The 26,435-nt window shown below is 38.3% G+C and overlaps 1 protein-coding gene across 1 annotated transcript; it reads left to right on the forward strand.

The window, feature by feature from the left end:
- Window positions 1-1,795: 1,795 nt before the first annotated feature.
- Window positions 1,796-26,189, forward strand: si:dkey-206f10.1 (adenylate cyclase type 8). The gene is made up of 21 exons (XM_041805748.1): window positions 1,796-1,852; window positions 5,045-5,256; window positions 9,801-10,544; window positions 13,174-13,323; window positions 13,516-13,646; window positions 14,923-15,034; window positions 15,127-15,254; window positions 15,352-15,510; window positions 16,974-17,208; window positions 17,385-17,555; window positions 17,646-17,746; window positions 19,571-19,772; window positions 20,120-20,212; window positions 20,401-20,561; window positions 20,709-20,790; window positions 20,966-21,124; window positions 21,840-21,986; window positions 22,529-22,621; window positions 22,726-22,840; window positions 22,984-23,186; window positions 25,989-26,189. Exons 2-21 carry the CDS (start codon window positions 5,077-5,079, stop codon window positions 26,187-26,189), a joined length of 3,567 nt encoding a protein of 1,188 aa, XP_041661682.1. The 5' UTR covers window positions 1,796-1,852; window positions 5,045-5,076.
- Window positions 26,190-26,435: the final 246 nt, after the last annotated feature.

The following is a 26,435-nucleotide window of genomic DNA, read 5'->3' on the forward strand; positions in this document are numbered from 1 at the left end:
TGAACCTCGTGTCACAATGTGGTACAACAAAAAAGACATCTACAGCAAGTAACCTCAAGGTTTTTCTCACATGAAGATATAAAGATGATTTTAATCATTCCATTTTATTAAAATACATTGTTATTTTACTTGGTCAACTTTAATTGCTAAAACTAACATTGCATCTTCTTTTAATCCCTTGGATGGACAATGTTCCATCATTACTGAACAGATCTAGTCCTTAAAAATGCTTGAAATATGGTGGCCTGCAAGTGCCATGCACAGTAACAAAGTCTGAAAAACTTGACAAATTTACAGAGTCCGTTCCAAAATTCAAAACTCTGAAACACTTATAAAAACTTGAAACACAAAGTCCAAAATTACAAAGACTGAAACAATTAAAACAACTTGAAACAAATAAACAACGTCCAATTGAATATCAAAAAGTTTGATTTAAACACTTGAAGTCATAATTAACATTTGTGGCCAAACATTTTCATCCATATAGTGTATGCTGTGGGTGATGGTTTTTATGTCTTCATCTTTTTAGCAGATACCCAAAGGTTCGGTGCCAAAATGGGCTATTATTTGGAACTGTTTGCAATTCCCTCCATCTAAAATCAGTTCCAGCTGCACGAAATTACCCCAAGCACAATGCATCCCTCACCATTTTTTCATCTTATGTCTGGCAGCAGGGTGAGTGGCAAATTTGAATGGTGTATTTTACAAAAAAAAAAAAAAAAGCATAGATCAAGTCTCCAAAAGCATTTTGGAAAATGTGTTGTGGTTTGATGAGACTAAAGTAGAATTTTTTGACAATTATTCCAAATTATGCACGTCACCCTAATAACACCATGAACACAATGAAAGATGGTGGTGGTGGCATCATGGTTTGGGGTTTTGACTTCACCAGGAACAGTGAATTTCCTAGTAATCAGATTTTGAGTACTTTTACAAGGAAGGGGTGGCAAATTTTGCCAATTCTGTTCGGTTACACCAATGGACTCCTACCCAAAAAGATCAAATGCTCTAGTGAAGCCAAATTGTGCTTCTACAAAGTATTAGGAGTGTGCATACTTCTACAATCATGTTTTCCTGTATTTTATTTCTTAATTAGTCATCGTAAAGGATTTGGTTGTTTTTGTAGACTTTTCATAGCCACTGTATAAAACATGCAAGGATGTACATGTTATTTTAAAAGCAAACAAAACATTTCCCCACAAAATGATTAAAAGTAAATGTTTTATGGGCTCATGTTTTGTAAAGGCTGTTTCCATGGAGTCATTATAGTGTTGAATCACGTCAGGGTGCTGTAGAGGTGGCTGATTCATCAATCTTGTTTTCACAGTCTGCCTGCTTTTGAAGCATTTTAGACAACAGTTCATAATACTCTCACATGTCTCTTTTGCACCTGACAGCATTTATTGTCTTGTTATGGCATATAATCAAGCGTTAAAGACACTTTGTTGGCCTAAGGATGGAAGTATTGCATTTAACTTGCCATTGCAAGCTAGTGAGAGTGGCTGCTGACTAACTAATCCTCTTTGCACTCCTCACTCCTGCAACTCTGCTCCTCCACGGCTGCAGTTGACATTCTTTTAAAACCGTCCAGGTGGTGATGACCTACAATCCAACCAGAGCAACTACACCAACCTTGGCTGGAGTCTTTACCCCCCTCTGCTTTTTATTTTTGGACATTTACACACAGCAGGGACTACATCTTTTTTACCTTTTCTTTGATTGTGCCTTTACTTTTAGGTCTGCATTCAATTCAAACAAGATGGAAAAAGAGGATAATGACAAGATGGCTAAGTGTATCCTATGTCACATACTGGACATGAGGAGAGGGTACAAGCAATTTAAAACAATACAGGTGAGTTTTATCATTCTAAACAATGCTTTTTATTTACAGACTCTCATGTATTAAGATCACGCTTATGGAAGCCACAGTGTAGAACATCTTGTTCTGACATGAAGGTTTATGTTTACATCCCCTTTACTACTTAAGTCTTCACTCTCAGTGCACACTAAAAGCAAGGGAAGTTTTGCCGTAAACCTTTGATAAGCTTCAAGTTTAACTTCAAAAGTTGCACGTATGTTTTTGTTTTGTATTTACTTTAAATGTTCTGATCATGTTTAACTCAGTCTGTGCTTAGTGGATGCATTATCACTGTGAGAAATCTGTGACACAGGGCTGGGAGTGGGTTGGTCTGTAGCATCCAGAGCCAGAAGGACCTGGAGGAGTTTAACGCATTAACCAGCTCAGGTCTAAATCTGTCCACCAGATAATTTGTTGGAAAGCCGCCTTTCTTCTGGCACACACAGTGTCAACACGTGGAGCTTAGCAGGTGGCTCCTTCCAGCATGCTGAGCATGTGCAGGAAATTCAGTTCTGTCCACATAAATTTAGAAAATTCTCAAACATTTATATTATATGAAATGTAAACACATCTATCTGGACATGCATTCTTTGTGACCCAAATGTTGTACAAAATCATGAAACACAAAGGCTATGCAACCACTTCCTGTATATTTACATGTAAAGAATAATTATATTTTAATACAGCTCTTCAAAATCTTAATTTGCACATAATGCATTGTGCAACAGTTTGAACCACCTCTGAGAACCCAATCTCTGGATTTGTTATTTTGGGGGTCACAGGCTAAAAAGTTTGTGAACTCCTACCTTAAACTGAATCTAGCTAAGTTTGTCACATTCATGCAGCCTTTTCTTTCTTTTTTGTTTTCAGGAATTAGTATTTGAACCAATTTTAAACAAATCCAGAAAAAAACATGAGAAGCACTCCATTCCCTTACAAGGAATTAAGTAGAAAAGAAATGAAATATTGAATTAGCAGAGGACAAGATTTCCTCTCTTTAAGTCTACATGCCACAATGATCCTACATTTTCTATAACACATCTTAATTTTGTCATCCTGACCTTCATACAGTGCTGTCAAAAGTATTTACCCCCTTTCTTGAGTTCTTTTTTTTTTTGCATATTTATCACACTTAAATGTGTCAGGTCATCAAACAAATTGTAATAGGAAACGAAAATAACCAGAGTAAATAAAAAATGCAGTTTTTAAAAAAATGATTTTATTTATTAAAGAAAACAGGCATCTAATCGTATGGTCCTATGTGAAAAAGTAACCGCCCCTTTACCTAATAGCTGCAACAACTGCACACAAGCATTTATGGTAACTGGCAATGAGTCTTTTACATCTCTTTGGAGGAATTTTAGCCCACTCTTCTTTGCAGAACTCAGCCACAATGAAGGGTTTTCAAGCAAGAATGTCCTGTTTAAGGTCATGCCACAGCATCTCATCAGATTTAAGTCCGACTTTGACTAGGCCACTCTAAAACCTTTTTTTGTTTTTCATTCATTCAGAGTCAGACTTGCTCAGGGCCGGAGTGGGACTCATTTTCTTCCCTGGAGTTTAATCGTTCAGACCGGCCCACAGTCAATTAAATAGTTTCGCAAGTCTTTTTTTGTTTTATATGTCCTAGTCATCTTTAAGCCAAGTCAGTTTTATTTATATGAGGCTGAGTCAGTAAGTTTTTTTTATATGAAGCAGGTACAGACTGTAGGCTGCGCTTTATAAATAAAAACACTGGCTGAATCCTACCTACACTCTCTCATAGATTGTGGCTGGTAAAGGTGGCTGAGGACTGTTCAAGGGTGCGGCAGCTGATGTTTCACACTTCGTTCAAGTGATAAATTTCATCGACTAAAACTGTGACTGAAATTGTTCGTCGACAGCCTTTTTTTCCATGAGAAAGATTAGACTCAGACTAGTCAAAAGTAGATCTTTGATGTCTAAACTGAATCAAAGTAAGTTTAGTTTTTGTCAAGATGACTGAAACTAGACCAAACTGTAATTTAGTTTTTGTCAGACATTCAAAATCTATCAATTCTGTCAAAATCTAAAGCATCTGTAGTTCTTCTGCCTCTCAGCTGTAGAAAGAAGGGACCCCAGGGTTTGGCAGACCTGCACACGACACACTACGATGGTTTGGTACCAGATTCAGGCAAGAGAATAAATGTTTGGACTGAAAGTAAAGACTAAGATGTGAGGACTTTTTATGGAATTAAAACCAGACTAAAATTTTTTTGAGTTGCGTCGACTAAAACTATAAAGGGTAGAAATTACAAAAATGTGACCAAAACTAAAAAGCATTTGATCTATAGACTAAGACTGAGACTAAAATTAAAAGCAGCTGTCACAATAATTAATTCATGTTATAACATACTACACTATTTATTAGGAGTTTACGCCACATTACTCGCTGAATTGATTCATAAACTTGGATATGGTTGTATACAGTGATTTATGTTGCACATCTGGTACTGCTTCCCTGAGTCATCTCCACCCAGCACGTTCCATCAAGCTGTGAGCTTGTTCAAATTTTTGGAATGGCCATGTCAGCTTCTAAAACTTTACATTTTTTAATCTAACCTTTCCAGCACCGCTTTTGCTCCTTTTATTATTAATCCTTTCCCCTTATGCTACCCTCTTGACTTTGATTGGGCAGAGCTATTTACCATTTTTAAGGCACCAAAGTTACGCTTATGTTTCGAGTCAGTCGGACACAGACAGACCTCCCGACAACGCAAACTGTCAGATGGTTGCTTATTGGCTTGGAGAAGAATACAGAGATGTTGAGTGATGCAAAAAGAATTTAAGTGTGACAAATATGAATAAAAAGAAATGTAAAAGAGGGACAATACTTTTTCACAGCACTGTGTATCCACTTTGTAAGGTCTTCAGTAATGAATATGTATTCTCTTAATACAAGTAAAATAAACCTGATGGCGTCACTATAACATCATCTGCATTGTTTTGGTCCCTCAGAGCAGCTGGAAATATTGTAAAGTGTTTTTTAAGGTCTGAGTTGTAGTGCATACAAACATTAGATAAGCAAATTTTTATTCATTTAATTGTTGGATTGTGTGCTCATTATTTATGTAGTGGGAGAAAAACACAATGGTGCCTTAAGCAAATCTGACTCATCACTAAACCACTTGTTTTTCTCTTTATTCCCATCTTCAACTTTAACTCCAGGCATCGTCTTCCTCCTGATCTGACCTCAGCAGATGAGGTCAGTAGAGGTCATCACCATGGTGACCTTTGCTGAGACAGCACAGGTCTCCCCTATGGAGCTCTGTGAGCCGCCTTGCATGACGGCCGCCTTGTCCCCTGGGCTAAGGAGGAAAAAGATGCTGTGGCAGAATGCTGTGAAACACATCATTATCCAGCAGGAGCTCAGCGCTCAGGTAAATCAACTTTTCTTTTAGTTTTCTTTCTAGATGAAACAACTCTTTACAAAACCCCAACATGTAGGACTGTATGTACAGGATAGCCAAAATTACCCACTTAGCACTTTTTTTTTCACAGGAAGTCGAGTTGTTATCAAATGGAAGTCAAGTTTGATGTCTGTTTGTGACAAAGTGAGCAGTGAGAGCAGGATCAAAAATGTAAGGCCATGAAAGCAAGGATTAAGACTGCTTACAGTTAAGAATGTCAATTATCTCAGTCCATTGAGATCACCTGATGAAATAACTGAGTTCTTATAAGTCACTCAAGTAATTTTTACCTATAAACTTTTTTCAAAGTGTTTTGAGATTTGTTTTTTACCATAAGGCAAGTTTGATGGCGGTTAAAGGAATTTAATTTGCGATCTCAAAGTCCATTAACTCACGATGGGATAGCAAAAAACAGATAGTAAGATAAAAGAGATAGTCTTCAAAAATACAAGCAAAATAGATTACCACTCAGTTGGTTTTAGAACTCTCTAAGGAGATGGATGTGAATTTTTTTTTAAAGATTTATTTGGTGCTTTTTGACTTTAATGGCTCTCCATTAAAGTCAAATAGGACAGTGGATAGAGCTGGAAACAGGGATGAGAGAGTGGAAAATGACATGCAATGAAAGACTTGAACCGCCGCAGCCGTGCCCACTTACACAGAGTGCAACCTAACCAATAGACCAGGGTTGTCTAATTTTTTTTTCATTGGGGGCCACATACACAAATACATAAGGATGGTGGGGCTAATTTCATATACCTAACCTTTCTTGAGGATGTTTAAGTTGGTAGAATCAGTCTAATGTAGGTTATGATTTACTTGGTGATATGCTGAAATGATTAGTTAATGGCTGACAAGGCAAATGGCCAATCATTTTAAGGATTTTGAGGTGGTCAGTTAGATTTCAGGGGGCCCTATGGGGTTTTTCCACTATGACTTTTGGCCGAGCCAAACCAAGCCATGCTGATTTACTTTCCCATCACCAGTTTGGCTGAGCCACTCATGAGCAGGGCAAGTCTGCCATGCAGCAGTCAAAGTGGTTCGCATGGTGCGATTTGCTGGGGGGAGTTACCCCTTCTGCTACTGATACCCCCTCCATGATAACTTTGAAGCCCTCGGGGAAATACATTTTATTCCTGCCTCTGCTCTAGCTGTCTATAACTCTGTTAGAGTGGTGGTCTAGTGTCAGCATTCACTTTAAGGCTTAAATATTTATGACAGAAGACCAAAACTTGAGATTTATGTGCATACTACAGTCCAATAGTTGCGTATGGCTGGAGCTCTCACACTGAAGAGTGAAATCAGGAAGGACCAAGCGCAGTCCAGGATTACAACTTTTTCTCCAACTACTAATAACAAAAGTTTAACCCTTTCCCCTTCTGATAGACAGAAAAAGACTTAAAAAATAAATAGCTGGAGATGTTCAAAACATTTAGCCCATGAGAGTCAGTCTTTGATTTATTAACTGGCGTTAGGAAAGCATGCAGTTCTCACTGCCCACTGAAAAAAATATGACTATGTTCATTTTCTGCCATCTAGAGACCCATAAATTAATAATCAGAAGAATGTTCTTTAACTTCTCTGCTGGAAAATTCTCTCCTTTTGATGATAAGCATGAATTATTGTTTGTTTATTGATCACAGAAACAGTGAGAAAGGGAGAGAGGGTGAGCATGTGAACAGAGTGTTGTGCAGCGCTGTCAGGCTATGGTTTGATTTTTGCTTTAAACCGCTGTAAAGTCAATCAGATCAGACAGTGTAGAGAATCGAGGAGGGTTCAATCAGCTCTATACGTGCCCTAAAAGGGGTAGCTTGGTTGTCGTGGAAAAGTAGAGCTGCGCCACGCCATGTAATGGAAAAGCCCCAGTAGCCAGCCCTGGCTACCACTAGCTTCTCCCCTGGAACGTCATTGGTGCTGCTATTTACTGCCATAATCCCTTAGAGCCTTGGTTCCCAACCTGGAGTCTGAGACAACCTTTGGGGAGATTTCAGAGGGGGGCACGATGGCCTGTCCGCTTGTGGTTTGGGCTATTGTGTTTGGCTTTAAACGAAAACAATTCAAATATATGTGTACTTTTGACAACAATATGTTATGTTTGTAACAATATGTACATGGTATATGTGTGGGTCCGGGGGGGGGGGGTTGGTGCAGCTCTTCTTAGATACGAGAAGGGGGGGGCTCAACGGAAATAAGGTCGGAAACCACTGCCCTAGAGCATAATACATCAAGATATTGCTATTGTTTGTGTTGCAACATCAACATCAAACAAAATCAATGAAAAATTTGTCTTGTCAAAATGTTTGTTTACAGAATTAGCATGTAAGCAATCCCTCGTCCTGAAACTAATACAAATAACACAGGCTAGCGCACGTTTATGATCTGATGTGGGCCATATTTAATTTGATTTAAATAATTTGTTGCTGGCCAATCAAAAATGGACCCTAGTTGGCATTTGGCCTGCCGACCATTGTTTGGACACCCCCTAGGCCACCTGCGCCCCATAAAGATTTAATTTTGAAAGTTTTGATGCGATCAAATGCTTTTTCAAAACAGAACATTCTGTCAGATAAAAATCATGATGTGAATTTTGGAAACTATCACATCTATGTTTATATGTCAAATTAACTTTTCATACCTAAATAATGAAGCCTGATTAACACTCCCGTCCCCTCTAATAGCTGTGAACTAAGGCAGGATGTACAGTGCTTAACAAATTTATTAGACCACCCTAACCCTAACCAAAGTAAGGTTTATGCCACAGCTGCCCTAAATTAACAGCATTGGTAATTACCAAAATCATTTCTTTATGTTTCTGCAATGGTTAATACACCAATAAGTAGAAGCTCTTTAACCGACATGATATTTTTAATGCTAAAATATAATTATTGTTGTTATCCATGGATTTTCAAATGTACTGATTTACAAAAAATCTGAAAAAATAGTAAAACACATTATTATTTCTTGATGAATAGGTCAAATTATAGTTATTTCCTTGCATTCCTGAACAGGAAATATATTTTTAGTGGTTGAATGTTATGCTCGATTCATTTCTGACTTCTCAGAGAAGCCCAGTGAGCTGGCTCAAATTTGGGTGAATTCAGTTTGAAATCCCTCATTCCTGTTTAAAATGGTAAAACGTCGAGAGCTCACTGAAAATGAAAGAGCCTGCATTAAAGCACTTCATGATGCTGGATGGTCTTTGAGACAAATATGGCAGGTGGTCTAATAAATTTGTTAAGCACTGTACGTCATAATACAAGCGTCAATATACATGGGAAATTCAAGGCAACAGTGGTTAGATTTCCTATGGTAAAATTATTGTTTTCAGTAGATAATCTTAACTATAAAAAGCCTCAGTTAGTAAACAAAGCATTTTTTGTGTTTATATGTGCCCCAGTGAGTGAAATTCCTCTGCCATGCTCAGTGTGATGGATCACCCTCATGCAGGAATCATACAGCCGAATGCTACAGTACATATGATCATAATAATAGAGATATGAAAAAAAGATACCAATTAATGGAAAAAATAGTCTGCTTTCAAACTGTGAGATGAGAGACAGAGAAAGAAAAAGCATTGGGACCTGCAACTGCCTCTGTGTGAGTGCATTAACCCTTGGCACATCAGTGAATGTGCTGTACTATCCTTCTCATAGAAGCAGGTTAATTTTGCAGTATCTCACAAAATACGTTACTGTAAATATAGTGACAGTGAGAGTTGTTGCTGTGGAAATAATACATTGTGTCACTCAGTTACAGCAGTGTGAACTGCCAGTTTCTAAGAGCACTGTAGAGCGACCTGTATGCAGATGCAAGTTTCAACTCGTCTGGTTGCAAATCTTAGGTCTGAGCTGGACTCTGAAAGGGGGCAAGCACACTTCCCATAGACCAGTGACCAAAAGAAACATTAAATTAAGTAGGTAGCTTATGAATACTTAAACGTACCCAAATACGTAAATTTTAAAGCTGTTTATTTTACAACAACATATTTCTAGTTTCTCCTCAGAGTGAAACAGTATGAGGTTTATGTGGTGTAGACTATGAGTGAGATTTTAAAGAAAAGGAAAAGACAGAACAACATAGAGAAAGTTCCTGGTGTTCAAGAATAGTTTTAGTGGTGTTGGACACACTAAAAAGGATTTTTGATTGTCATAAGTACTATAAGAACAAAATTACTTGATTTTACTCAGCTAAATGGGTAAAATTCCCTTGATTGTCTTAGTTTCAGGTGAATTCAAATGGAGTATTAAATAAATGGTATTGGGTTTCATAAAGGTTCGGTCAGAAGGTGGAAGCATGTTTCTGTAACGTTGTTTTCTAGGCAGCAGGTATAACAGTGTTACATAAAGCTAATGCAAGTAAATTAGGTAAATTCTATGAGCTCTATTTACAGAAATTCCCATCTGATAATCTCAATTTTATTCAATTTTATTAAGTTAGTATTACTTAACTCAGCTGCAAATTTGTCATGTAATTAAACATAAAACTGACTGGCAATTTAATTTTTTAAAATGCAGGTGGGAGTGGAGCCAGCTCGTAAGATCTTTGTGACAGATGCCTACATGGAAGAAATCAACAAACAAATCCGCAACAAGGCCTCGCGCGGGGCCACAAAACGTCGCTCCTCCTCATTCAGGGTACACTCGTCCCAGTCCCGGGGCTCAACCAGCACACACAACAGCGTCAGGACTTCTTTTAATGACTACGCCAGCGATGCTGACTTCTTTGTGCACTGGGGCCACACAACTCGAGGAGTCTTCATACCTTCCTTGAGGCACACCTTCAAGTCTCGGGACCTTGAGAGACTCTACCAGCAACACTACTCCCACCAACGACGCAACTCCTTAGCCATCACAAATGTAATCGATGCAGTGGCCAAGCTACACGTCCTGGTCTTGTATCTGGGTCTGGCCCCTGAGGCAGTCACTGACACTCTGCGAGGAGCCCTGACAGGAATATTCATGGTGTTAGCTATACTGCTGTGCATCACAGTGCTTATCAACAAAGACTCATTGAACCCACAGTGGCTACACTTGGCTGGTTTAGCTAGCTGGTTGTCACAGACAGTACAGGTGCTGGGTGGACTGGTATATGGACTGGAGAAAGACCCTTCCTGGTATGTTATGTTCACATTATTCGCCACATACACGCTGCTGCCATTACCTCTGCTGTGGGCCATGTGCGCTGGCTCCCTCACCTCAATACTGCACCTTCTGGTAGAGATAGTGCGCTGCTACAATGACACTCTGCTTTTGAGAAAGGTAAGACAATCAGCTATTTGCTACCAGACTTTTATAAGGTTATAGTCCTTTTTTTTGTACCGATAAAACAAAAAATTATCTTGAGTATATTGATATACAGCACCTATAAGAAGTATTCACCCCCTTAAAGGTTTTACCCTTTTATTGATTTTATAAACCAAATTATGGCTAATGTAATTTGACTTTTTGAAAATTATAAAAGCAAACCTTTATTGTCAAAGTAAAAGCATATTTCTACAAACTAATGTCAATTAAATAAAGATATGTGGTGTAAAATAAGTGATTGCATAAACATTCACTCCTTTCAAGTTCAGCTGCTGAGAAGCATCCCCCCAGTGTGATGCTGCCACCACTGTGCTTCACAATGAGGATGATGTGTTTGTGGTGGTGTGTGCAGTGTTTGGTGTCCTCCTTCAAAGTAGTCATAAGTGTCTTGGTGGCCTCTCACGAGTCTCCTTTTTGCACGGTCACTCATTCTGTGAATGACCGTGCAAATCTAGGCAGATTTACACATTTGCCATATTCCGTCCATTTCATGATGATGAATCTAAAAGAGCTCTTGGGATTTTCAGTGCCTTTGAAATTTTTTGTATCCATCCCCTGACTTATGCTTTTCAGTAACCTTTTCTCTGAGTTGCTGAGGGTAATGGTAGCCATGAATACTGATTTACCAGTGACTAGACCTTCCAGACACAGGTGTCTTTATCTACAATGACTTGAGACACAGTCACTGCTCTCAGGTGATCCTCATTTCACTAATTGTGAGACAAACTAGTGCTAATTGGCTGGACCTCTTTTGAATTACATCAGTCCCTTTAAAGATAGTGAATACTTATTCAGTCACTTGTTTTACCTTAAATGTGTTTGTTTAATTGACATTAATTTATAAAAATACCACTAATATGACTTTTACAAGGTAAATGGTTAAAGGCAGAAGTAATCGAACACAGATCAGCTCACAGATCAACTCTATTGCAATCTTAAGTAAACAATAACGGATTAAATTTGCAATATAAGATAGCCATTTGAAAGGATGGTAGCATTTTAACAACTTCAGTGCATAGAAATGCTTTTAAAATGTTTTCTTAGTTGTTAAACCCTTGTGTTGTCTTAGGATCAAAAATGACCCAAACAAATCTCTAACAACTTCTAAAAAGAAAAAGCCCTGAATTATCTTCCATCCTCTTGAATTTATTTCTTTTTATTTATTTAACCTTTATTTAACCAGGTTAGTCCTACTGAGATCAATGATCTCTTTTTCAAGGGAGACCTGACCAATTTTATGACTTACCTAACAGTGGCTCAAACATAAGCAAAAGTGAAACATTATCTTGACTAGTGTTGTATTTTGTAGCTGTATTGTGATGTGTATATTTGTTGTGCCTTAAGTTAAACTTTATGTACATTTTGGGGTTTTTTTTCCGGCTACACAAGTGTCTTTTGCCAAAATAATAATAATAAAAATATGCAGTAGCTTAAGTTATAACCATAATTATAACCAAAAAGATAATCCAAATCTAACTTTGAATGTTTTCTTTCTGCACAGTGAGGAGCAAAAAACACAAATTCTTAGAAGGTTTGAGATGATTAACAGGATGTTTCTTTATACTAAACAGATTTAGGGTTCAAGTCTCCATACATCTGCTTTCTTTTGAGAATGTTAGGGCTAATTTTGATGCTTAGAAAAGGAGAATAATAAGACAACACAAGGGTTAAGTCTGCTTAAGATCTTTAAAATTAATTTCAGGTTTACATTCATTTTATTACTTTTGTATTTCAAATTTCTTATTTGTTCATTCATTACAGACTGTGCTAAAGCTACTTTAAGCTATTTTCCCAACATTTGACAGCCCTTTCCCATAGGCAATTAAGAAAGATGGTTGCAAAACATCTGAGCATCTTTGTCTATCGTGCTTTTCTAATATTTTATTTATTGTTAATTAAAGTATTACACATGTGTAACAGAACCAGAGAGCTTGCTTTTTGAGAACATCTAGTCAACATAGAGAAAATATCAAGATAGAAGAGAGCAGGTTATTCCAAAATTAGAGATTGATTCAAATGAAATCAGATATTACAGATTTTATGTTCTCAGTCCATGTAGACCAGATCTAACTCAGCTTTTCTTTTTACAAAGACAGTTTCCATAATTTAACTCTTTCTGTAATGTCTTTTTTTACTTGCTTCCAATTGTATCAAGAGATTTTAATCAACGTAATAAAGAATCAAGTATTTTTTGTACATTATTTATTTATTTATTTATTTATATATATTCTTTAGGTTTTAATATATATCTTCTCTAAATGCCTTTGAACTTATAACTATATAACTTATAACTACTAACTTATAACTTATAACAAACATTAAATGTGTTATCTTTTAACTTATTAGATCATTTAATTCCCAATTCTTTAACCTTTTTCAGTGCAGAGATATAGGGAGCTATAACATGCAGAGAAAAGCTGTGCTTATCTTTGACTTGGCCTTTATACTGGCACAGAGTATACTATAAGCCTGCACTTTATGTTGGAGAAAGGCAAGAGAGGTCTATGAGTAAATATTTGTTTTTCCTTTTTTTCATAGTTGAAATAAATCAATTTAATTTAATGCAAAATATCTTTGGATGCAGGTGTTTGCCAAAGGCCTGCTGTACCTGGGTATGAACACAGCTGGCTTGTTCATTCATTACCTCACAGACCATGCCCAGAGACAAGTTTTCCTTGAGACGCGACGCTGCATCGAAGGTCGCGTCAAACTCGAGCAAGAGAACCACAGACAGGTACAGTGACTGCTGCTATGGTGGGCTAAACTGTGAAGACAATCAAATCATGACCACTGTTGGCTGTTTTTACTTTTATCCAAATATTGATAGTCTTCTAAAACTTAAAATATTTAAAGGTCGAAAACAAAACACAAGGAGGGCTCTGATTGCTTCATGTGTCAAATAGAGTTCAACATTTTCTGCACACAGGAGAGCCTGGTGCTGTCCATCTTGCCTCGCTTTGTTGCCTTGGAGATGATCGCTGACATGAGCTCCTTGGAAGATGAACTCAACCCTCAAGAGTTTCACAAGATCTATATTCACCAGTACAAAGATGTCAGGTAAAAATTATCCCATCAAATTCACATCTTTTAAAAACACTCACCTCTACCAAAGTGCTGCGCAGTGACAGAAACACAGAATAAAATCACAAAACACAGAAATAGTAACACCATAAAGCACATAAGAACATTTCAAATCATGTAAAAGATGTAACAAATAAAAGCCAGTAAATCACCTAAAAAAGATACATTAAGAAAATAAAGACACAGAAAGGCAGAGACCACACATGCCTCTCATGCTGAGTTAAAAGCCATAAGATTGCATGAAGTTAAAGACAAGGATTCAAGGTCAGTAAGGGGAGAGACATTATGTTTTTTGGAGGTAGCTCATTCAAAATCTAGGAGCCACCGAAGAAAAAGGTTTTTGAAACCTGCAAATACACTAACTGCCCACAAACATGATGCAACGTTTAATGAAATAATCCCACAAACATGATAAATTCACCTCAAACAGCAGTTTCCTACTGAAAATGTAAAAACTTTTACATTTAAAGGAATTTATTAAATTTGTGGGTAGGTGAAATTGTATAAACTTTCCACAAATGTAATTTCAACATGAAAAAATGAAAGTTATGGTCATTGTTTGTTTGTTGTCAATTGCCATGACTGTTTTTTGATTTGACTTGAGCTTAAGCTGACTTGAACCCACTGACTGTTGTAAAAAGGCTACGACACAGAAACACTACCTCAAACATTTTGTTTTTATGTACATTTTACAATTGTGGGAAATTATTACTTTAAAAAAAAAAAAAGATTTTTACCTTCCCACAAACGTGATAATTCCCTGCAAAAGTCATAATTATTACATTCGTGGGACATTTGTTATCATGTTTGCAGTAGGCAACTACTATTACTTTTATGGGAAATTTATTATATTTGTGGGATTATTCCATTAAAAACTACTGATCTGTACTACATTTGTGATATATTAAGTTTATGGCAGTGATTACGTTTGCAGATTAACTGCTACTTAAGTAGGCAAGTAGGCAAGACACTGATCAACAGACCTCAGAGATCCTAAGGAGTTATAGACCTTTAGAAGGTCAGAGTTCTAAATTGAACAGGGAGCAGATGAAGGAGGTCAGGATAGAGGTGATGTGTTTGTGTTATGTCACTATGCGGGTAATTATAAAGCATACTTCAGAGATTTTCGGGAGTAAAACCCCCTAAAATGCTGGTTGATTTCATGATTTTGTGTTGTCCCCTTCAAATAGAAACCCCTTTATAATGTGTCTGCCTTGTGTTCACTCCTCTACATCTCCTCTTCTCTTTGCAGCATCCTTTTTGCAGACATTAAAGGATTTACTCTGTTGTCCATGAACCTGTCCGCTCAGGATCTCGTCAGAACTCTCAACGAGCTCTTTGGACGCTTTGACCGGCTGGCAGAAGTAAGAATCTTTTTTCAGATATTTTACAGACCTTCTCATGTAACAGCAACTTCACTCTTTTGCTCCTGTGTCTTGTCTATTTTTTACACAAGGAGCACAACTGCTTGCGGATAAAGATACTGGGAGATTGTTACTACTGTGTGTCAGGGGTCCCAGAGCCACAACGTGCCCATGCCCGTCACTGTGTTGAATTGGGCCTGGCTATGATCAGCACCATACAGTAAGTCTAAATCTGATCTTAAGGAGTTATGCTTTTCAAGAGAAACAGCTGTTATTTGTTAGTCTAACATGCTTGCTCTTTTGAAAATCAAATCCAGGTATGTGCGTCAGCAGCTTAACTTTGACATGGATATGAGGATTGGGATCCACTCTGGCTCTGTCCTGTGTGGAGTGCTGGGTTTGCAGAAATGGCAGTTTGACGTGTGGTCATGGGATGTGGGCATTGCCAACATGTTGGAGGCAGGGGGTATACCAGGGTGAGTGGCATTTTTTTAGTATCAGCCAACACAAATACTGTGTTTGCTCCTCTGGCACATCAATGAGGGGTGTAATGAAAGACCTTCAAATAATAAAGACATAGCATACTAAATTAAAGTGCATGATGCACACAGTCCCTTGATTTTAAAATAATTCCCAATATGACTGATTTCTTGTGATTTGTTCAGTTAACTAATAAATTTGTTTTAAACTTTTGCCTCACTAAGACATACCGTTTCCCTCTTTTATCCCCTACTGTACATTCTGTAAACCAAAGCTCTGGTATTTTGAGTTAAATGATACTTGACAGACTTATGTCTTATACTTTCTCTTCTTCCTTCACCAAGTAGTGACATGTTCATGTCATTTTACCTTTTTTTCCTGCCATATAGCAGAGAAACTGGATCATATGTCCATGTGTATGCGTATATCTTGGCTTAATCATATTCGCATAGTATTAGAAATACACTATATGGACAAAAGTATTATGCTGCCTGACCATTACACCAACTGTGAAGGGGACTGTGATGACATTGTCTTCAACTATATGTACTTTAAAATGGAGCTGGTCCCCTTTTTGCAGCTATAACAGCTTCCACTCTTCTTTGAAGGCTTTCCACAAATCTAGTTGTGTTTATTGTGGGACTTTGAGCCCATTTATTCTGTAGAGCATTTATGAGGTGAGGCATTGATGTTGAACGAGGAGGCACTGATGTTGGCTCGCAATCACTCCATCCAATGATTGATATTAGACTTGGTGATGTGAGGTTTCATGCCACTGCTTGACCATGGAAACCCATCTATGAAGCTCCTGCTGCTTAGTTTTTGTGCTTACATTAATGCCAGTGGCAATCCAGAATTCTTGAGCTGTAGAATCAGGAGGGCGTTGGCGACTTTTACACATCATTTGCCACAGCAGTCACTGACCCCGCTCTGTGATTTTCCATGGTCTTCTATTTCGTGGCTGAGATGCTGTTGTTCTTAAATGCTTCCACTTTCCAATATCTCTTACGGATTACTGTGGAATATCTAGCAGGGATGCAGTCTTATTACAAAGGTGGCATCCATCACAGTACCAGTCATTGAGCTCTTCAGAACGACCTGTTTCTCTATTTTCAAATGTTTGCAAATAGAGACTGCGTGGCTAGGTACTTGATTTTGTACCCCTAATTGAAACACCTGAATTCAATCATTAAGAGATAAGATAAGACATTCCTTTATTGGTCCCGCAAGGGGAAATTCCAATTTACAGCAGCGAAAAAGTGTCTTATACAATAAAATATAACATGTGTGGCCAAATACTTTTGTCCATATGGTGTATATCTACTCATGAATATTGCTCTTTGTTTTTTCTATCAAATTTAGTTGGAATATTTGCCTTGAAATGTGTATTCAAATTCTTATGATCACAGAGTATTTCTTTGTACTGCTCTCATAATTTTTACTATTCTCTCTCATCCAGGCGCATCCACATCTCAAGGGCCACACTGGACTGTCTCGAGGGCACCTACAAGACAGAAGATGGACATGGGCGTGACAGAAACGAGTTTTTGAAAAAGCACAACATCGACACATTCCTCATCTGTCCGCAGAAGGAAACAAATAAAGCTGACCATGCCATGCCTCACAAAGTCCATAAAACAGATCGAACCTGGAACCAAGAGATTACACTTGGAAATGTCATTGACATGAACAGTGTAGGTGCATGGAGGGATTTAAAATCAAAGAAAAAAATTGTATTTTTAGCTCCAAGTAATAAAATGAATTAATCGTTAAGGCTTTTTCACTAGGCACATTTAGATGCTTTAACCACTAAAGACAGACATAGCCTGAACGATCCTGATTCTTTTCACACTATTTTCCTGTCCTGCAGATCCTGGCCTCCTTTACAAATGGCTCACTGCCCAACATTTGGCAATCTAACTCCAAAGAGATCAACAAACGCATCAAACAAGCAATTGAGATTCAGAGCAGTGACCGTATGCACAGGGAGCACATCACTCCACTGACACTGGTGTTCAAAGATACGCACATTGAGGACAAGGTAAGCAGTTTCTCAGGCGGTTGTCATAGAAGGTGATAAGTTAATACCACAGAGTGACTGATGTTAACTGCTGTATTTTCATTTTTCTAGTTTTCACAGATGAGAGATGAATTGTTCAACTCCAACCTGGTCTGCTCCTTCATCTTGCTCATCTTCCTCATGGCTACCCAGGCCCTTATTCCTGCACCCAGGTAGGAAGACCTTCTTAACCTTGCCTTGCATATTAATGCTAACATTTTTTTACATTAGTTAAATAGTTTTATAGGATTGTTTAAGATACTGAATAGTGTCAACTAAGTGTTTCTGACTGAAATGGCCTGAATATGTTTGATAATCCCAGCGACTGAATATTAATGGACCTAGCCACCCTTTGGCGTATAGGCACTGTGGTTATACACAGGGTCTACCTAATATCCTCATCTGAGTGGCATCAGCTCCCCCAAAGAGGAGTGAGAGGTTGAATGTTAATTTCAGAGCTAGCCTTGATAGCTAGGTGAATCTTAAATTCATTGAAACTGTTGACTGGGATGATGATTTCAACAAAAAAGCTTTAAACAAAATGTACTCAACCCCTTATAGAGCCCGATAATGCAACAGAAAGCTGAAAAAGGTGTCTTTCAGGTTGCTGTGGTAGCATCCAGTTTGCAGCTCACAGACTGCCTTTTGAAGACAGCATACTTATGTCACTGTTACATTATGCTCACATTGTGTAATGCAAGGATGGACTATAAAAAAGTGAACTTAAATTAACCTGTAGACATTACACAATCTGTAATTGCTTTAAATTACAAAGTAGCGGTGTCCCTAACCATTACTTATCCTTTTTACTCTTGTTTGTTATGATGGGGCAGCTGTCAGAAGGTTGGCGCAATCCCAGCTCCTGCAGCCAGATGTCAAAATACTCTGGGGCAAGAATATGAGCCCCATATTGCTTCCATGTGGTATAGCAAGTAGTGTGTGCATGTGTGTGAAGGGTGAATGTGGCATGCAGTGGAAAAGCACTTTGAGTTGTTAGAAGACTTGAACGTTGCTGTACAAGTTCAAGCTCACCTTACTACTACTACTGGCAGTGTCCGTCTGTCTGAATGTCTTGATTTGCACGCCACATCGTTGCTCCAGTTGTCCTTGATACCTCTCAGATGACTTCTTGGGTGTACTGGTTTGAAACTGGTGCCATGAAAAAATAAAAATGTGTACAGATTTTCTTTAAAATCCAAAATTGTTTTGCCTTTTGCTTCAGTTTGCTCCACTCTCTGTCCTCCATTATGTCACATCCTCCATATAACATATACATTCACTCCACCACAATGCCAAAGAGGAGACAGCCTTAGCTCTCAAACACACACTCTTAAAGATGCAAACTACACCGGGCTCATGACTCTGGTTTTTCTTTTTAACTGTTAGTGAAAGCGACTCTGATAGGAGTGCGCTGCAGTTTTTATGATGCAGAAACTTTCCAGAGAACAGAAAACAATTCCACTTCTGTATGACTTCCAAAATAAATGATGATAAACGATGTGTAAATATGGTCAGTAAATAGTATTTTGACATTGCTATTTCTAAGCCATAACCAGTTAAATCGGTCTTTTTTATTCACGTTTGTCACCATTAAGCATGATGAGTATAGAAGTGTGGTGGTCATTTTCTTAGAGTTCCTCCATTCAGGGAGGAAACTTCGTCAAGGTGGTGCTTCAGTGAAAACATTAATATTACCATTCCTTTAATTAAAAACACAGTCTGTTATTCTGAATATTTAACATGGATTGTCAGAATCCATGCTGGATGTGGGCAGGATTGGACAGACCTGTGGCAGGAGCAGCCAGGAGCGAGATTAAGAAAAGAGTCCCACACAGGGTTCTGGTTTATCATAATTTTACTAATTGATTTGCTCATAAGAAAGTTGACTCAGCTGAATATGGAGACTTCTTGGTTCCTAAATTCACTTAGGAGTAGATTTTTTTTTCTCGTCTTAAGTCCATCTTCTAAACCTCCTCCCTGTTCCTCCCTCTCTGCAGACTTTTCCCAGCAGTCCTTCAGTTCGCAGTCTTCCTGTTGGCCTACATGCTGCTCCTGCTTTTAGCTCTGGCTGAGGAGTTCAAGTCTGCTCCTGCAGCACTGCAGCAGTTCTGCTGCTGGATCCATGAAAACAACAGCGCCCGTAACCTCCTCACCCTCGCTGCCATCTTCATCAACTTTGGCTTAGTGTCTACTGACATGGTGAGACTGAAAACCCCACAGGGGAAGATATATATACATGTGAAGTGATGATGAAACGTTTTTGTTTCTTGGCAGACTTTACTTTTCATGGACTCTTACTATTTGAAAACATCTTTTAGAGGGGGACATTCTCCCGTAGAAGACATGAGCATCACTTCTGCCATTTCTTCTCTTTTTTTTTCTTTTTTTGCATGGAAAGAACTGAAATATGTGTATGTGCATAAAGTAGAACTGAACAGGACCTATAAATTTGGCGTCAGATGCAAAGTAAACTGTGCTTATTGGATTTAATAATAAAACATTCAGCACTGCCATCATTGTATTTTGTATAACTGTGCTGTGTCTAGGTGTGGTGCATCCTCACAGACAAAGGAGAGGCTGATTTAATGGACAGAATCAACACAGCCTCACGTCCACTCACCCTCTGCAGTTACCCAGAGGTAAAAACAACAGCATTTCAAACATGTAAAATGAAGAAAAAAACTAAAATACCTGTTATCACAAACATTTGGGTTTCTAATGAAATCAAATTACCACTATTTAATAACTTAAAGTATTTCAAATGATTCCCCCTTTTGATAATCATGTAATGATTTCACATCCATCTTCTCTCCCTCCATCTCCTCAGGTGTTTGTGTTGAGCAGTGTGATCGCCATGGTGACGTGTGCTGTGTTCCTGCGTCTGAACTCTCTGCTGAAGCTGGCTGTGTTGCTGCTGGCGGTGGCTGTCTACTCCTACCTCATCCATCTGGCCTTTCTCTCTCTCACACGACATGATGCACTGCAGGGGTCAGTGACAGCTCAGATTATAATCAGACAATGTTGATTTATTATTTTGTTTAGATGTAAAAAAGATGTATCTTCTTATATCTTATTAACAACATTTTCCACAGTGTGACAGATTTTCATTCCTCCTTTTGGTTTACTTCTGCACAGGCCTCACTATGTCAGGAGAAAGGGAATTTCCATCCTTCTCATGGTCATGTTTATTGTTGCTGTTTTCTACAATGGACGGCAGGTACTGGCACATTTGAATTTTGTTCTGTTTTCTTGTAGCATTTTGACTTGTGGTCTCAATAATGCATCACACTTTTATCCTGCATTATTGAAACCAAATCATTTGACTACCAGGCTTGGGTCGTTGATTAAATGAGTACGTCTAGATGATCTCTGGCTAATCTTTTACTTTTCAGTGGGAGGCCACTGCCAGGCTGGACTTCCTGTGGCGTCTTCAAGCCCAAAAGGAAGTGGAGGACATGAGGGAACTGCGAGAACATAACGAGTGTCTGTTGCACAACATCTTACCTATGCATGTGGCTCGACATTTTCTGGACCGGAGTAAAAATGATGAGGTAAAACATGGCACAGTCAAACTCTTCATACCAAGTATTTATATGCCCAATACCATCCCAACAGTGAAGCATGGTGGTGGCAGCATCATGCTGTTGGGGGTGTTTTTCAGCAGAAGGGACTGAGAGACTGGTCAGAGTTGAGAGGAAGCTTAATGGACCAAAGCCAAGAGATAACTTCAGTGAAGACCTGTTCTGCAGAGCTTCAAACCCCAAGTCTGAGTCACAGGTTCATCTTCCACCATGACAATGTCCCAAAGCACACGGGAGTGGTTAAGACACACCTCTGTGTATGGGCCCCATTCAGAGCCCAGACTTGAACCCAATCAAACATCTCTGGAGAGGATTGAAAATTCCTGAAGTGGCAGTAGCTCAGTCTGTAAGAACTTGAGTTGGGAAATGGATGGCTGCTGGTGCAGGTCCTCACTAGATCCAGTTTGGACATTAGTCTGGTTGCTGGAGAGGTGCCAGATTACTTCTTGAGTAATGCCAAGGTACCTTTGGGCAAGACAACAAACCCCTAACTAATCAAACAATGATTATCGTGTGAATAAATATAATTTGTGGGGAAAAAAATAGGGCAACCTTTTTGTACAAATGGATTATACAAATGTTTTTTTTTGTTTTTGTTTTTTTTTTTTTGCCCACTGATTTTTTTTTGGCCATAAAACAGCCAAGGAAAAGTTTTGTATCACTTCTGGGCTTTTTTTTATTTCAGGAGCTGTATTCTCAGTCCTATGATGAAGTGGGTGTTATGTTTGCTTCCATCGCTGGATTCAACGAGTACTTTGAGCAGAAAGAGATCAAGCACGAGGGAGTGGGCTGTCTCAGACTGCTGAATGAGATCATTGCTGGCTTTGATGAGGTGAGTATTGGCTCAAAATGGAAATTGTAGCCAGTTAAGTACATTACAAGATAATCAAAGTATATAATTGCCAGACAGGGAAAGTATATTGGAAGGTAGGGATGAAGGGCTTGGGTGGCAAGGGATGAACATGAGGCCCAGTGACGCTGATCTCTAATATCTTTGAGTCAGAATGAACATTTGTGCAAAGTTTGAAGAAAATTCCTCAAAGAGTTCTCGTGATCACAGGCAAATGCTGTCTATACAAATGAATCCCAATTACCTTGTCCTTTGAACTTCAAAATCCAAGCAGTACACTCATTTTCAAGATCGTTTTTGGGCTGTTTTTGTCATTTAATAGGACAGATGGAGAAAGACAGGAAATATAAGAGGGAAGATATGTACTAACAGCACTATTACTGGGACTAAAACTGGAGACCAGTGCATAGGACTGCAGCTTCTGCTAAGGCTGTTTGAATAAAATCCCTCAAAATGTTCTGAGATATTGCATTAAAATGCATGTTTTATATGAAGCTTTGATGCTAAATGTTTTTTCTACACAGTTATTGGAGGAGTCGTATTTTCACTTTGTGGAGAAGATAAAGACTATCGGGAGCTGCTACATGGCCGCTTCTGGCTTAGCTCCAGACAAACAGGTGGGGGATCTTTTCTCAGCTTTATTTTGTTTTGACTACATTTGCCCTCCCATCATTCATTCTCCACCCACTCTCTCTGAATTTAACATCCATCTCTCTGTCAGGCATCAATGGATGAATGGAATCACCTGAGTGAGCTGGTTTTGTTTGCACTGGCAATGCAAGAGACCCTGAGAGAAATAAATAGGCTGTCTGCCAAAAACTTTCAGCTGCGTGTGGGTAAGCAGCTTTTCTTTCATGCATACACAAACAAAAACATGTGAGATAGATGGTTCAAACAATTCTCATCAAGTATTTTTTCTGTATTTGATTTATCTGCTGCATCTGACACGGACTGACTTACTTTTGTTGCATTGATGTAGGTATCGCCCATGGTCCGGTGGTGGCAGGTGTGATCGGTGCCACAAAGCCACAGTATGACATCTGGGGGTCAACAGTGAACCTGGCCAGCCGTATGGACAGCACAGGTGTCAGCGGACGTATCCAGGTACCCGAGGCAACACGGAAGATCCTGGCAGAGTGGGGATTTGTCTTGGAGCTAAGAGGAGAAATTTTTGTCAAAGGGGTGAGTGGCTGAAAGAGAAAGACTATTTTTTTGTTTTGAGTGTTTGAAGTGATTGTGGTCTTACTGTGTTTGTTATTAAGTTGGTTGAAATGTAGAATTGTTCAGGAACTCACAGCCTTTTACAAAATATGATGGAAGTGATGTTCAAAAAGTTCAATCAGGGTGTGCCACTTCAAAGCCAAACATTTTCATCATTGAAATCAGGGAAAATGCCTCAGTGAAACCTCTGTCAAGCACAAAATATTCTCTAATTTTTGGAAAACATGTCAGAGGAAAGTTTTACTGAATCTATTAGTTTTATATTTCCCAATATGTATTTGCTTATTTTGATAAATGGACCTCTTTTAAGAACTGATGCCTTTGTAAAAAGAGAGGCGTCTGAGAAATGTCGCTTTGTTTCGAAAGAATATAAGCTGTGTCACGCTAAGACTGAAACAGGTCACATACTGTTGTCCAAACTTTTTTTTAAGATGGCCAGGTATGAAAAAATAAGGATGACTTTGTCACTTGCATCAAAGTTGTTAAATCCAATCCAGTGTAGGTTAAGATATGCTTGGTAACTGAATAATCACTAACGCTTTTCAACAAGGTACACAAATTTAGCATAGTAGAAGGTAACTAGTGAGTGACTACTAGTTAACACTTAGCCATAACTTATAAAATATAGATAAGGTACAAACATTTTGCATAGTTAGTAGGTAACTAACCTTTAACTTATTACTAGTCAGCATTAACAAATTATAACTAATTTCTAGTTAACCGTTAGATAACTACTAGTTAACACTGACGAATGAGTGACTGGTTAACATTACTGAGTAACTAACTACAAGTTAACCTTTAGTTTGTTACTTGTTTACATTGATAAATAAGTCAGTAATTACCAGTTAACTTTAATAAAAAAAAAATAACTACTAGATAAACATTAACCAATGACTAACTAGATAACCATAAACAAATGAGAAACTCATACATTGCAAAATTAGTAGGTAAAAAATCTAGTTGCTTATTCATTAATGTTTAATTAGTTCTTAAGAACTCATTCCTTCTTTATTTTTGAGTGTTGCAAAACAATCTTAAAGATAAAACAGCCTGCATCATTGATTTCCATTAATAGCAAACAAGGCAAACAGCCAGACTTTGTCAATGATGTTGGGGCTTTTCTACATAATTTAGATACAAAACAAGAGCAAACTGCTGAAAGCTGCAAAATTTTTATAGGAGTGATGCTCCTCAAGATGCTAAATGTGACTGTGTTTTATAGATTCAAACTTGAGACAGAGATTACAAAGCAGCCTGATATGGGCCACTATTTGCTATGATAATCCTTTTGTCTTTGTTTATCAGGGCGTTATCAATCAAGATACTGTTATTGTTTTGTTTGTGATTATGTTTACCATTTATATTATCTCAATTTAATCATGAAAAGGGGTGAAACTGTTTGTTTACAGGATTAACCCAACAGCATCATCTATTGTTCAAACGAGGAAGTACAAGAGAGTCGAGCACAAGCTCCCTTTTCTAATGTAGGCTGCAAGTGTTTTCTTTTAGCTCAGGGCCATTTATAAATGAACCATGCTGTAGTTTTGACACCCTGGTTTAGAGCATGTGCAGTCACCAGCTACACACCAGAAATGTTTCCTTACTTTATAGCAGTCTTGGAGCAGGCAAAAAGATGAAGCTGAGGCAAGCGTAGGCCTCTTCACTATAAAGTATTTGCCCATCTATCAGTCAAATCAGCAGAGAAACTGCATCTTTCTGCTTATCCACATTGCTGCTTTGCACAGGTGTAATATCAAAATGAAGGATGGCTGAATTCTATTTAGCTGATGTAATTTTTTGGTAACTTTATTTGGCATGCTAGCTCGAAGTCGTCCAGGTAGACAATGTAAACCCAAGAAAGGGCCTGTTGACAAAATAGATAGTTTCACATATAGAATTAAAAATGAATTTGCACGTGTTATATCGAGATGGCCTTTGTGTTTTTTATTGTATAACCCCATTTCCTAAAAAGTTAGGACATTGTTGGATAATTTTCAAAGCATTGAAGCCTTATATTTAATTTAAAATAGTACAAAGACAACATTTAAAAACATGCGGTGGCCCATTCTTTAGTAAACAAGATTATGGAGCAAAGGCTGATGAAATGATTGGGTATAAAACGAGCATCCTAGAGAGGCTGAGTCTATGTGAAGTAAGGATGAGGAAGTGTTCACCACCTGGTGTTTCAGCATTTCATAAATTTTGCCACTGTAACAATTTTTCTGAAACTTGTTGCTTGCATTGAAATTGGAATTGGTATATATTTTTCTTAAAACCAAGAAACTTCCCAGTTTTACATTTGCTTTGCTGTCTTTTTGATATTTTCAATCAAATTTGAGGTTTTCAATATTTGGCTTCTCTACACATCCTGTTTTTATTTACATTGCATTATTACACAACATGACAACTTTTTAGGAGTGTATTTTTCAAACCTATAACTTTCTGTAAATGTACACCAGCTATGGCAAAGTGAAACCCTAAAAAGCTCTAACTGTATAGTTTACTTGTGTTTAGGATCAGGTGCTGACAGCATTAAACACTGCTGCTAAGTGTTACTGATAAAGCGTAGAAAAATAAACCTGAGCACAGGAAGCAACCTAAACAACAGGGACATCTAGTGGTGAAATGTAAAAACACTTGCAGTACTGTTCAGGAGAGGCTCATTGATGCACATCAGTGTATTGTGGCCATATTTTGGAAACAGAATTGATCATAAAAACAGGAAGGGATTACTAAACTTTCTGACCTCTGCTGTCCTTGCAGGTGAGTGAGCGTCAGGGAAAAGTCCGCACATACTTCATCAGCACGATGCGCAGCAAGAGGGCCAACCTGGGGACAGACAGCCGCATGGGGGGCCGGACAGGGGGACGTATGACCCTCGCAGAGATTGTGTTTGGTTTGGTCCAGGCTAGAAACAAGGAAAAGATGAGAGAGACCAATGGGGGGTTCAGCCTGACTCCCTGAACCCTGCAGTGCTGAAGGAAGGGACGTTTAAGGTTGAAGACGAAGTAAAGGAGGACACATGACTTTAACCATAACTCACTAAGCTGCAGCAATAGAGAGGAGGGTGCAGCATTATCCAACATTACCATGCCCTCTTTTTCTTTAAAACATCTTAAACAGAAGTTTTTGGGTTACATTGTGCTTAATTTACACTTGAGATACATTTCCACCAAGTAGTTCAGTTTGGTTTAGTACAGTTTGGTACGG

The sequence above is a fragment of the Cheilinus undulatus genome, linkage group 14 (genome assembly GCF_018320785.1).
Source record: "Cheilinus undulatus linkage group 14, ASM1832078v1, whole genome shotgun sequence".
Lineage (NCBI taxonomy): Eukaryota > Metazoa > Chordata > Actinopteri > Labriformes > Labridae > Cheilinus > Cheilinus undulatus.

What these genes read in the sequence shown, in the direction of transcription:
- si:dkey-206f10.1 (XM_041805748.1), top strand. Translation starts at nt 5,077, where the DNA reads ATGAGGTCAGTAGAGGTCATCACCATGGTGACCTTTGCTGAGACAGCA. An exon ending in ATGTCATTGACATGAACAGT is followed by an intron (nt 17,209 to 17,384) that starts GTAGGTGCATGG and finishes CCTGTCCTGCAG; the next exon opens with ATCCTGGCCTCCTTTACAAA. An exon ending in GAGAAATTTTTGTCAAAGGG is followed by an intron (nt 23,187 to 25,988) that starts GTGAGTGGCTGA and finishes CTGTCCTTGCAG; the next exon opens with GTGAGTGAGCGTCAGGGAAA.